This window comes from Camelus dromedarius, chromosome 17, assembly GCF_036321535.1.
Source record: "Camelus dromedarius isolate mCamDro1 chromosome 17, mCamDro1.pat, whole genome shotgun sequence".
Classification (NCBI taxonomy): domain Eukaryota; kingdom Metazoa; phylum Chordata; class Mammalia; order Artiodactyla; family Camelidae; genus Camelus; species Camelus dromedarius.
Genome location: NC_087452.1, coordinates 36472897 through 36486322, shown reverse-complemented (window position 1 = coordinate 36486322; position 13426 = coordinate 36472897). Strand labels below are relative to the sequence as shown.

General features: G+C 51.8%; 1 protein-coding gene across 5 annotated transcripts in view; it reads right to left on the bottom strand.

The window, feature by feature from the left end:
• Nucleotides 1-13426, bottom strand: part of SLC6A20 (solute carrier family 6 member 20) — a 32486-nt gene that overhangs the window by 3926 nt on the left and 15134 nt on the right. For 3 of the 5 annotated variants that reach the window (XM_010982758.3, XM_064496637.1, XM_010982759.3), the window contains exons 4-10: nt 13114-13341; nt 9874-9984; nt 8773-9014; nt 7742-7904; nt 4768-4972; nt 2819-2978; nt 366-531 (exon numbers count right to left, since the gene is read on the bottom strand). In XM_010982758.3, the coding sequence (XP_010981060.2) occupies nt 366-531; nt 2819-2978; nt 4768-4972; nt 7742-7904; nt 8773-9014; nt 9874-9984; nt 13114-13341 (1275 nt within the window). Of the gene's footprint in view, nt 1-365; nt 532-1027; nt 1160-2818; nt 2979-4767; nt 4973-7741; nt 7905-8772; nt 9015-9873; nt 9985-13113; nt 13342-13426 lie in introns of those variants that run through there. The other 2 variants (XR_004142412.2, XM_010982760.3) reach the window with 2 other exon arrangements.

Below are 13426 nucleotides of genomic sequence, written 5' to 3'. Positions count from 1 at the left end.
CTCCCAGGATCCAGCAATTCAAGTGTTGATGCCAGCTCCTGCCCCACCCAGCTCCGCAGGTGCCTTCCAGGGGTCAGGGGTAAGGGAACATGCCCTCCAGGCTTGCTGGGTCTCCTCTCAGTGGCCTCAGGGGACGGAGGTCAGGGGCGGCTGGCTGAGGGTCACGGGCAGCAGGGAAGCTCTGCAGGGAGTCTCACTCCCTCTTCACTGCGGCACGTGTGAAAAACTCCCGGCCCAGCTCTGCTGTCTGGGCTGAGTGTTTTTAAACACCTGGCTGATGTGTTCACATTGTGACAAACAACCTACCCACACCCTGGGGAGAGCTCCTGGGCTTCAGAAAACTGAAGGCCCCAGACAGCAGGTACCTGGGAGGCGTCCCAGGCTTGGTAGCGCAGGGTCCCGGTCATGATGTAGTCGCTCAGGTAGAAGACAAAGAGGCTGACGATGAGCAGCGGGCTCACGCCGGCCCACATGGCCTTCCAGTACCAGTTGAGCTTGCGGCCAGTCATGGCCCGAAGGTCGCTTTCAAATCTATTTGGATATCGGGGAAAGTCTGGATTATCCATGCTGTTGGAGCCAGGGTTCCAGCCCTCATGTCCCTGTCTGCTTAGGAGGATTCTGTTCTGGGCACCACTGAGGTTTGCACATGACCACTGGGCCCTGTGACTCCTTCTGGGGAGAGGGGTGCTGGGCCTTGGGAGGGGAGGGGGCTGAGGCCGCCCCAGAGGGGACGAGGCAACCACCCGCAGATGAGTGGACGTCAGAGGACATCCTCCTGGTGCTGGCCTTGGGATGGAGGCTGCAGGTGTAGACGTGGGAACAGAAGGCCTGCCAGGACACCTGTGACTCCATCCTCAACACCAGGGGACCCTGAGGGCAGCCCTGCCCCACCCCTCCCACCCTGCTGTCTATCAGCGACTCTCCTGCTCATTAGAAAAGTCCCAAGAGGGGAATCTCATTTGTTTCAGAGACCTGGGCAGGCTTCCTGGGGTGGGTGGGGGTGGTTCAAACCTGGGACCAGAATCACCTTCGCTCAGGCCCGTTGGCGCTGGTGTGGAGCAGTGCTTCCCAAATGCAGGAGCCCGCAGACCCCCACTGTGATTTCCATCACGTCTGTGGACTGTCTCTTTTCACTTTTCTTTTAAATGGATTCTTTCTCCTGAGTTTAGCAATAGCACAACAGCATGCACTTTATGGATTTCTATCCATGGACTTGATTGGCTAATCACATGTTTCTCTAATACACACACACGATTAGGGAAAATATCTCCAGCACTTTGGGAAACGCTGACCCAGCCATCGCCCCATTTCACAGAGGAGGGACCGAAGCCCGAGGTGCCTGAGGGCACCCAGGTAGTGGCAGACCCAGGGCCAGAACCTGGATTGGTGTCCTACCTCCAGTCCAAGGCCTTTGAAACCGCTCCCCAGGGCGGGAGAGGCAGCCGTGGAGGAGGGGTTGGGGTGGGGGTGAGGCTGTCCAGGTGGCAACCACAGTCCCAGCCTCTCCAGGACCTGCCCTGCGTCCTGAGTTCCCATATCACCACCTGCCCCCGTGCTGCCACTGACCTAGCGGGGCCCTGGGCTCTAGGCCACCATTGCATAGTGGACACTTGGGATTCTCAAAACTACACATGGCAGAAAGTGCTGCATTATCTAGTCCCTTTACATCCCCTGCCCCCTGCTTCCTGGAGATAAAAGGCTTGAAGAGATGACTGCAGAAGAAAAGGGAGCGTGGTACTGCTGCTGTGTGGCCACCAGATGGCGCCGTATCCCTATAAACTACCCAGAGAACTTTGTATTTCTGCCCCAACATCCACCTCTTACCACCCACCCCCCAGCTGTGGGGGGACTGGAGCCCCTCTCCAGCACCTCCAGGGGCCCTAGGTTCTTCTCTCTCCCCAGCCTCCTCTCTTTCCCCCGAAACACCCATCCTCTCCGGTGCTCGTTATACTGGCATTTCCTAGGAGACCAATTAGTCCCAGTTTACAGGACTTCCCCGGGTTTAGCACTGAAAGTTCCACATCCCGGGAAAGCTCTCAGTCTGGGAAAATGGGGACAGCTGGTCACTCTAACACTAGTGTCCTCACGATGTTAGTAGCTTGGCAGGGCAAAGGGCTTTCCTTGATCACAGAAGTTTTGGAAATGCTGCAAATTATAACGTCCTCTTTGAGATTCACAGTTGCCTTTAAGGCTCTGAGAAGACCTCCGGGAAAGAAATTTGGACTTTGTTTAACTTGTGAATTCTGGGCCCCCCGCCTTCCCCATCTGCTCAATCAGCCTAGGAGTGGAGCGCCTGGTGGCTCTGCCATGAAGTCAAGCTTGAATACTGCTTTAAATCAGTGGTTCTCAGCCCAGCTGCAGGTCCATCACTAGGGAGATTTAATTACTTCATTGCTGCCCTGTGCACCAGGACTGGGGACTCAGCTACCTGAATTTGGCAAATTTTCTAAGGCCTGAGTTATTAACTACTTTAATCAGTTGACTTGAAAAATACTAACGTTGGCCGTGATTAGTGTATCTAGTGCCTGGAGGCACGATTCCCTGCCCAGGGAAGGTGTTGGGGTCCAGCAGGGGCAAGAGGAAAAGGTCCTATACTAAAAAGAAAAAATACAGAAATAGAGAAGATATTAGCTGAAGGCAAACTGAGGGTGGAATTGAGGCCCAGAATTAGCTGAGATTTGGGGGCAGAGAAAAAAAACTTGGAAAAACTTAAGGGTAAAGAGAAAAGAGAAACGCACACTGGGAACCAACTATTCTTGTGGGACGGGGCTTCGTGGGTGGGATTCCCTTGCAGCTGTCGGGGGCAGGGCCTCCTCACCTCCTCAGCCCATACAGGTAACACACGGCGACCGTCTCCACCAGGACGATGAGCAGCAGGGACAGCGTGGCCGCATAGTCGTTGAAGATGTCGAACCAGTAGTTGCCGGCCTCCGTGGTGAACACCATGCCGATGGCGCAGTTGATGAAGCACACCAGACCTGGGGCGCAAGACCACCTGCTCACCTGCCTGAGACCCCTGCCTGTTCATCCCATTTTCTACAGGGCCAAGCCAGGGACTCCGAGGAGGTTCTGGCCATTTGGGTCATCCTCATGGGTTGGAAGAGCTGCCGTGGACTGGCCTCTCTGCACATGTATGCCACGTGTGTGGGTTGTGGGGCATGGGGCAAAGGTGTCCTAAGGAGTGATGGCAGGAATCGCTGATGTTAATTCATAGAGAAGGCCACCAGGTGGCAGCAAACTCAAAGGAACTGAGGAAGTTGCAGGCGCTGCTGTCAGGAGGTTCTCACCCAGGCTGTGTCTGGTGATGTTATCTCAACAAGTCAGTCCCTGAGCTCATGGGAGGTGAATCAGAGGAGATTCGAGCTGCACGGTGCCCCTCTCAAGACCGCCTAAAGAGGACTCGCTCACGTCTGAGTACAAGAGGAAGTAGGGAGGGGAAGGGAAGAAATGTTCACCCAGCTCCCTCTGCGCCCTAGGCACTTGCCATTCATTGGATCCTTCAGCCTTTGAGGCAGGTTTCAGGAGCTCCCTTTTACAGACAGAAAGCCAATGCTCAGAGATGTCGGGTAACTTTCCCAACATCCCACAGCACGTAAGAAGCAGAGTTGGGATTCAGACTCAGGCCCTTCTGCCTCCAGAACCTGGGTTCTTGTCCCAGTCTCCTTCGCTGCCTTCCTTGGACACCCCACCAAGTATTTAACTCTAACGCTCCCACCTGCCCTGCCCTTTCCACTGCCACACCCTCGACCACCAGCCCCCGAGCCCCACTGACATCCTGAGGGAGACACACAAGGAGAACAGGCTATATGCTGGCGGGGGGCTGGAGGCACACATAATGCTGGCTCCTGAGGCCAGGAGCAAGGAGGGTGCTAAGTGCTAGAGGGCTCTGCTGGGAGCTGGGTTGACTTGGGCGGGGAGAAGGGATGTCCTGGATGTGGTGGAATGGCGTCACTAAAGGCAGGGGTGTGGTCACAGTGTCCTCCAGACACTGGCGGGTTAGAGAGGAGCAGATGGGTGGAGCAGATGGGTGGTGGAGTGAAACAGGGAAAGGCAGGCTTGGAAAAACAGGTTCTTTCCCTAACAACACAAATGTCCACCAACAGCAGAATGGGTAGGTAAACTGTGGTGGGCGGTTTTACGATGGATTATTACACAGACAGAAGAGAGACTGATGACTGCTACTTGCAACATGGGTGGATCTCACAGACACAGTCTGAGTGGAGACAGCAGACACAGAGAGGAACTGGGTGACTTCACTATATGAAAATTCAGAACAGAAAAAACAAACCTAAAATGGTAGCCCTTGGAACAGAGGTGACTCCTGGGGTGGGGGGGTACTGACTGGGGACGGAGTGAGAAGGAGCCCCCCGGGGAGCAGGAAATGCTCTGTACCTTGATCTAGGTGGTGGTTCATTGGGTTTGAGCTTAAGAAATGTACACAGTGTAACTGTTATACTTCAATTCACGCAAACAAAGACAGGAGTGGGTTCTCTGCTGGCCCAGAGAGCTTCGAGTGCCAGCTTGGGGAGTCTGGCCTCTGCCCAAGGTTGGGGTGGCCTCTCCACTTCCCTATGACGTGGAGAACCAGATGCCTGGGGGAATCACAGGTACCAGGCCCCAGATGGCCCGAAGGGACAAAGCCAGGGCAGAACCCCTGGGAGGTTTCCGCTGCCCCCAGGGGCCACTTCAGTAACCACATGGCCCCTGAAGAAACTCCTCCCTCCACTCGCCTCCCCGACTCCACTGCCCTGCGGGCTGGTCCCTCACCTGAGATGGCCTCCTTGGGCAGGTAGCTGGAGATGGCCTTGCTGTCGGTCAGAGGGGTGAGGATGGCGGCCGTGTTCCCCAGCATGCTCCCAATGCCCAGCATCAGCAGCATGAAGAAGTAGAGCACAGACCACAGCTGGGACACCTCCATGTTTTTGATGGCCTCGGTGTAGACGATGAAAGCCAGCCCGGTGCCCTGGACAGCCTGCCCACGGGGAGAAGGCACCAGTTACACACCCAGGGGGCCTGGGGCTCCTGAAACACCCCTGCTGCTAAGTCACTCGGGGGCCCTCAGAATGGGCCCTGGGAAGACGCAGCCCCTCAGGTGGAGCTGGGCTGGACGGGCACGTGGGCTATCATGGAGCCCGTATTTGCAAAGTGGGAGGAGACAATCAGTCAGCGGGGAACACTGAGTTCTCCTCTCCTGCCCCAACTCGCACCAATTCTGAATCACATATAATAAAACCACATATGTACAAATTCTGCTTCCCGTATCAGGACCGACGGGGTTCTCTGAGGCCTAGTGGCTAAGAGCTGAGGGGAGATGGTGGAGCCAGAATGGTGGGGAGTGGGCCTGGCCACCGGGCCACCGTGGGGTCAGTGCTGCTAGTGGCCTGATTCATGCCATGGTAGCGCTGTTGTGGGGAGACTGAGCTGTGGACACAGAGCCTGGAACTCCTGCCTGAGGAGGTTGGTAGGGGTCATGGGTGGGGTGCGCCCCCTGGTGGCCAGCAGCAGCAGCAGCAGGAGAAACACTGGGAAAGCTTCCACTGCAGGTCTAAAGGGGTCACCTACAACACCAAGAGGACCGAGCAGTGGGAGTGCAAACAGAGTTTTACAAACCCATGAGAAGACAGGCCACTATGAGTGAAGAGTCAGCAGGAGTAAGAACTAAGATTCAGAACACCCTTCCCCTAGGATGGCAGGTGCTGGATTGTCAGATTCGAAATACAGGTCAGCTCAACGCCACACCAGTGAGGACAGCGGGATTCATCTGCCCTGGGTGCAGACCTAAGGGAGTGATCACTTATCCAGACTTTACAAACAGCAACAAAACCTACGAAAGGTGGCCTGTTTATTATTATTATCATGAGCTGGCAATTCTAAATAGTTTCAGTAATAAAACACTCCCCTGCCTGTGGTCACCACTGGAACAGCTACATAGGATGTGTTTAAAGAAACAAAAGGTAAAATTACAAAGATAAACATATAACAAGAAACTACTGGAATGAAAAGCAAATTTGAAAAAAAAGAGTGTCTAAAAAAATAATTGAACTAAAAGGTTCAATTGACAGTTAATATCACCTGCAGCTGAAGACAGAATTCATGAGCTGGGCAACACATCCCAGGAATGAGTCATAATGAAGCAAAAAAAAAGAAAAGGTAAGATGGGAAAAAAATAGACATGGAGGGCAGGATGAGAAGGTCAACAGAGGTCTAAGTGAAATTCAAAAGGAGAAAAAAGGAGAGGCAATGATTAAGAGATAAGAGGCTTGAATTTTCCAAAACTGATAAGATACATGGATCCAGGAAGCCCAAACTCACCCAAGACTAGATTGGATAAACAAAAACACTTCCATTCTCAGATTGCAGAGGCCAAAACAAAGGGCAGGTGATGAGGAAACCAGAGAGAAAGAACTTGGATAACTAAGTGCTTACAAAGAATGAAAGAATATTTCAAAGCAACAGTGAAAAAAACACAAGGCAGATAACTTCAGAGTGTGGAGAAAAAATATCTGTTAACCTGGAGTTTTCTACTTAGGGTAAAACTGTCTTTAATAAGTAAGGGCTAAACATAAATATTTACATACAGACAAAACCTGAGAAATTTCACCATCCAGAAAACTGCTGTAAAGGAATTTATTTTAAGGGAGAACCCTGCCCCCCCCACCTCTCCCCTACTCCCAAGCAAAAAAGCTTTCTTTTGCAAAAAAACCCAACAATGGTAGAAATTGGGGGGGAAATTGATAGCAGTTACAATACCAACAAAACAGTAAGGTACCTAGACATCAAGGTGCAAATGTGCCAGAATATTCATGGAGAAAATCAGTTGAAGAATATAAAAGAAGACCCCAGTGACTGATGAGATAAAGCCTGTTCCTGAATCAAGTGATAATTCAAAAAATATTATTTCTCCTCAAATTACATTATAAAATCAATGCAATTGGAATAAACAATTATTAAAGGGATTTTTTCAATAGAACTTGTCAAATTGACCCAAAAATTAATATGAAAAATAAAGGTCCCAGCATAGCAAATTCTGTAAAATATAAATAAGGGTAATTTTAATAGCAAGAATTTTTTTTTAAAAACCCAATGTCTATTAGGGAATGGATAAATAAATAGTGGTATATTTGGGTGATGAAATAAAAATGCAGCTTTTGAAATGAATGCGAGTCCACCTGTATCACTATAGTCCGATCTCAAAAATAAAATGTTGAATAAGAAAGATCTCTCCCATGACCACTTGTTTCCACTTAAAAACTGCCAACAAAAGCAGTAATATTACTCACGAATAAATATGGGTAAAAAAGATGTCAGAATGAGGGTTCTGGCATCTGGTGAGCAGGGAAAGCTCTGGGGCCATAGCAAAGGGGACTTTAACTTTGTCCCCAAATGTTCTTTTCTTCTATATACAAAAACCTGAGTACAAAATGACAAAATGTTTACAGTTGTTCACTCTGAGGGGTGGTTATATGGTTATTATGTTATTCTTTGTACTTTCCTCTGTTTTGAAAATTTAAAAAGAGAAAAGTTCAAGGAAGAAAGGACACAGGGGCCCCAAAGGAACTCGGCAGTGACTAGGATTCCTGCGCGGCACCCGGGAGAGTGGTGGGCAGGGCGCTCCCGTCCCCTAAGAGGCACAGCAGAGAGAATTCAGAGCTGTCCTTGATTTTCCTGGGACGTATCCCTCAGGGTGCAGCTCTCAAAGGCCCCTGGAGAGAAGCAAGCCGAGACTTCGCCAGCACCTTACCGTGTCGAGCTCCGATTCCAAGCTGCAGTTTTTAATTTGTGGGAACACCTCGTTGTATTTGCTCGGATAGGCAGATGCTAGGTAGCCCTTCACCTGTTCCAGGTTGCTGGCTGTCAAAAAGCCATCTTCAAGGTCGAAAGAGTTGGTCAGCAGCAGAATCACCCTGCAGAGCAGAGGGTCAGACTGACCTTCTCTGATTACAAAGGCCATTGTCGCCAAACTCTCTGTCTCTTCTTTCTGATTTAGGAGAGGTGGTTCCAACAAAGGGGATCTGTTGACTGGTGAGCTTTTAAAGGGTAGGGCAATTCTGAATGGCTTTGAGGAAGCCTCAGATAGGAATAGTGGTGACCAAAGGAACCAAACCCATGCAGCTGGGCGATTTTAACCTCTGGACCAGTGCTGTCCAGGAGAACTCCCTGTGATGATGGAAACGTGCTACATCAGTGCTGTCCCATACCGTGTCCACGACCCACATGTGGAAACCAGGCGCTCAAGCGAGGCTAGAGCAAGTGAGGAGCTGATGTGAATTAATTTACATTGAAACGGAAAGCAATTTAAATCAAAATTTGTATCAATTTAACTAACATTTTAACTAATTTTAAATCAACTTACATTTCAATTTGTAAGCAGCCCCTTGTGGCTAGTGACTACTACTCTGGACGGCGTACCTTCTGGATGATGTTTCTGCTATTTGGGGCAAGGGGCAGCAGGAAGTAGGTTCTGCAATCTCCAAGGCTCGGCTGGAGAGCTCTAGGGGAGCTGGGGCAGAAGAACCTAAGGTGTGTGTGTTGAATGCCCTATTGTGCGAACTGCTTTGAACACAGGCACTGCCCTCACCCCTGCCTCAGGCTCGGCAGCTGCAGGTGGTGTGGATTTGAACCCTGGATCCCGGACGGCAGGGCTGGCGCCCTCAGCCCCACAGCCCTGGCCTTCTGGTGCCTGCCTCTTCGCAGGGGCCCCTTCGGCCCAGAGCTCTGAAGGCTCACTGCCCCACTTGAGAGGCTGGGGCCCACCGGGTGGCCCGGACTTACTTGTTCAAACAGCTTTCGTAGTTGAAGGTGGCCTTGAAGCCATAGATGGAGAAGGTGACGACGCTGGCAAAGATGGAGGTGGAGCTGTTGAGGAGGGACACGATGATGGCGTGCTTCTGGCAGTCGTTGGAGGGCTCGTTGTAGCTGGCGAAGGCGATGAGGCTGCCGAAGCCCAGGCCGAGTGAGAAAAAGATCTGGGTGGCGGCGTTGATCCAGGCCTTGGGGTTGGCCAGCTGCTCCATCTGGAGAGCCGAAGGGACGGGCTGGCGAACTCTCAGACCAGCAAGGGCGGGAGGCCGAGAGGGAAGGGGCTGGTCCCCGGCACACAGCCGCTGGAGCCCAGCTCTCTTGGTCCCCACTGGTGCCCTGCTCGGCCCTCGGCATATAAAACACAGCCTCCTGCCATCCCTCCACTGCCCCCTCCCCACAGGGGGTGTGCAGTTGAAAAGTGCAGGGTAAGGTAACCAGAAGGTGTTGAGCCCCCGATCCGTGACCCAGGCACCGCGTGGGTCTGGGCCCCCAGAGACGGAGGTGCTGGGGCCTAGGTCTGGGCTGTACCCCAGCACTGATACTCGGGGGCATCTGGAATGTGATGGGGGCATTAATGTGGGGAAGGGGGCGCTGCCACAGTCATACTGTTTCCAGGGACCGGATTTGCTAATGAAGAACGTGTCCTGCCCCAAAGGCAACAGTGGCCCCTTAACAAGCAACAGCCATGGGGTGAATGGGGAGGGACCACAGAGAGCCCCGTGGAGTGTGGATTAACCCCTGTAAGGAAAGGGGGGCATGGAGGAGCGAGCAGGAGGGTGAGATGACTGGACTGATGCTCCTGGTGAACAACTCAGTCCACAGGCTGGAGGGAGGGTTCCAGGTGAGACTGGGGACAGGAGGCCAGACGTGGGGCTGGGGTAGCAGTTGGCTGGGGGGCAGTAAGGACAAGGAGGGTGGATGGAAGATTTAATGCCCCAGAATTAACAGGGCGTGGGGACTGCCTGGTGGGCTCACACCCACATCCCTGTGTGCACTAGGGCTTCCACCCACCTTTCGTTCACCCCCTTCCACCCATCCTGGAAGGTGGCAGAATGAAGGGGGCGCCCCTACCTTGGGAGTGAACATGTACGCCAGCCCATTGGTGGCTCCGTGGAGCGTGAGGCCCCTGATCAGGTAGATGAGGAGCACGCAGTAGGGCAGCGACGCAGTGAAGTACACCACCTGTGGGCACCAGAGGGTGGAGTCAGCCTCCTGGAGACGTGGTGACCACAGGGCCCTTTGGCCCAGGACAGACCCGCTGTCCCCACACACCACCACCGCGGTCTTGGCTGTTCAGGCTCCTCACAGCTGGAAAGGTATCGAGATTGTTGGTCAGACGCAGGTTCTGAGTTTGGGAAACTGGGTGGTGGGATGCAGATGCCCATGTCTGTGACCACCTGGAAATCTCTATTCAGTGGAGAAGAGGGAACAGGTACTGAGGCCACGGTCCCCCACCCTCCCTTCAACCTGACCTTATTCCAGAAAGGATTTGAGGGCCACCCACAAAAACGTATCGATCACATTAATGTTTTAAAACTGCCAGATAAAGAAATCTGTATAAAAAGAAAATGGAGGCAATCCAGTAAGATGAACCTAAAGAAAAAGGTGGCCTATGGAATATGTGTGTGAAGTGCTGCCAAGTTTCTAAGCCAGATTCATCTCTGAGCTTCCCAGTGGCCCAGGCAAAGCAGGGAGCACAGTCACTTACAAGAGTTATACTGTCTCTGAAAAGAAGAAAAAAACATCTAAGGGCTTGGAGGAAGGTCAGGTATCCCCAGGACTGGGGCCTGAGAGAAGCTGGCTCATGAGTGCTGGGAAGGACAAGAAGTGGTATTTGCTGTCCCTATAATAAATACAATAGAAACACAATGATTTTTATGAAAGGTTTCACTTCCACAGGCTTTCAAACTGCACATCAATGGAATTTTTTATCAACTAAATCCTTTCCTGCTGACATGCGTCCTGGGGTCAGGGATGTTTTATCTTTGGTTTTCATAGTGGCTTTGGAAGTAGCTCCTCATTCTCTGAGTAATTTTAACATTTATAAAACCTTACAAAGGAGGCCTTCAAGTGCATGGATGCCCATCCAGGCCTAGAATTTTTTTTCTGTATATCAACTCTTATGTGTACCAGAGCCCCTTATGTAGAGCAAAGAAATATTATTTGCAAGTTTTCTTTTGTTTGTTTTGGTGAAAGCAGTTCCCTTAGTGTTTGGGAAACATAGCTGGTGACCTATGTCCAGCTTGAGCTGCGCTCGGCCCTCCATCCCCACTGAGGTGTGGTGCCACCTTCCCATGAGTTTCCAAGGCCACCAGCATGGTGCTCTGTGCCCTCTCACCCTGGGGATGGAGGGCAGACGTGGGGTGTGTCTTCTCTGAATGCTTCTAAACTGAAGTCATTGTGACTTGAGGAGAGTAATAAATCCACCTGAGATTGCAAGAAAATGAGCCAGGTTTGAGATGGAAATGGATAAGAGGAAAGTGAGGGGCATCTGGCCAGTGAGCTGAAGGAAGTCAAGGGACAGCAGGGGAGGGGTGACCAGTGTCCATAGCCAGTGGACACTGAGAAGGCACTTAGAACAAGTCCTTGGAAGCTCCCACCTTCCCCTTAGGTGAATGAGTTTCCTGGAAGGCCCTCTGGAATTGAGATCAGGCTGGCTCACTTCTGCCCTGTCAGGCAGGATTGCTGGACATGTGATCCGGCCTAAACTATTAGGAAAAGCTATTTATGACCAATCCGAAAGAAAAATCTTGGAGGGGAAAAAAGCAGATTCCAACAGAGGAGACCAGGATATGGCGTTCATTCTGCCTTTACCAAAATTAATCCCCATAAATAGAGCTGTTGGGGCACTTCTGCCATGGAGAGGGGTGTGGCTTAAGCAGAGCAAACAGACAATAAGAATAAATAAGTTCTCAAGGCATGACATGGCCTCATTTAACAAGGTTCTAAATGATCTGGAAAAGGGATGGCCTCATTAAATCTCCAAGCTTGCAGATGTTGCCCTCAGATCTTTTGGATCATGGTCATAATAACGTGTCAAAGACAAACTGCAAAAACTTTTTTATAAACATAAAATGTCAGCCAAGCTTCAAAATGGGACAGAATGAGTTGCCACAGGCTCTAAACTTTCCCAGGGAAGATTCGCTAGTCCATCAGCTTGGCTGTGGGATGAGGTGCTGTTGGGGCTCAGATGCTGGCTATCGCGGGGTCTTGGAAACCAAAAGATGTCCTACTAGGCATGGTTCTGGGGTGTCACAGGGCACCTGAGGTACCATGGGCAGTTCTGGGCTTGAAGCCTCAAGACAAACATGATGGGGCTGGAGGAAGCAACTCAGGCGGTCAAGAGGGGTAGGACAGGTGGGCTCTTAGAACCTTCCGCAGGGAAAAGTTGGGATTGATTAAGTCATAAAAAGTGTGGGGAGAGCAAACGGGTTGGTCTCTTGGGCAAAGCTGGGTCTGCCCGCCTCTGCTCTCACTACTTGGTGCCCTTGGGTAGGTCACTTTACCTCTCTGAGCCTCAGGCCAGTGGGGCAATGAAATCTACTATGAAAGGTTGTTGCAAGATTGCAACAGTGTATACGTCCAACCCATGGTGGATGGTGGATCAGCTGTGAGGAGTGACAAGTATGAGCGGGGCACGCCGGGGACCAGGGGTGTCTGCGGCAGCTTGAGAAAGACGGCAGGTGACGGAGACACTCCAGGACAACTTTCTGCGTGGAGCAGGTTAAAGAAATGTTTAGCCCCATCAGGAGTATAAGCCTGGGGATGCACCAAGAAGAAAAGGTTTTAAATCAGGCCTGACAGCTCTGCAGGGTCATTGAAAGCAGTTAGACCAAGGGTTCTCAAATTCGGCCGCAAAACAGAATCACCTGGAGAGCTTTTAAAATCCCCGTGCTGAGGTTGCACCCCAGACTAATCACTTCGGAACCTTTGAGGGGGCACTGAGACATCAGAGTTTTAAAAGCTCTCCCGGTGGTACCAGTGTGCAGCTAAGTTTGAGAGCGAGGCTGTCTCAGGGATGTCGGCCATCATTAAAAGTTTTTAAAGAAGAGAAAACTGTCCAGTTGCTTGGTGCCGCTATGGCACTAAGGGTTTAGGGCTGGGACAGAAATGCTCATCTTTCTATATAGTGGGAAAGTCCTTTTTTCAAGATTTAGGGTTGCAACTTCAAGCACTGCTGGCCACCTCTATAGGTGCTAGCAGGTGATTTGTGCCAGCATCACTGTCCGTGCCCTCCTCCCCAGCGTGGCTTCTGCCCCTCGACTGCAGAGGGCAGCCGGGGCAGAGGCCCCCCGCGCGCTGCCGCCCCACCTTGCCAGTGGACTCGGTGCCCCGCAGGATGCACAGGTACACCAGGAGCCAGGCCAGGATGAGGCACAGCGCCGGCTCCCACTGCACCGCCCCGTTTTCCTGGATGGACGGCGAGATGTTGAGGGTTTTCCGGTACCAGAAGTACTGTGTCGAGGTCGCCTTCTCACATTCCTCATCATAGCCCGTGCGGTTGCCATTCACTGGGCAGACAGACCATGGCAGGGGATCCTTTGGGATCAAAACAAGCATTATCCACAAAGTTGAGGGCTGAGGCCACAGGTCAGGGTGGGGAAGAAGGGAGGTGGCCCTGGTG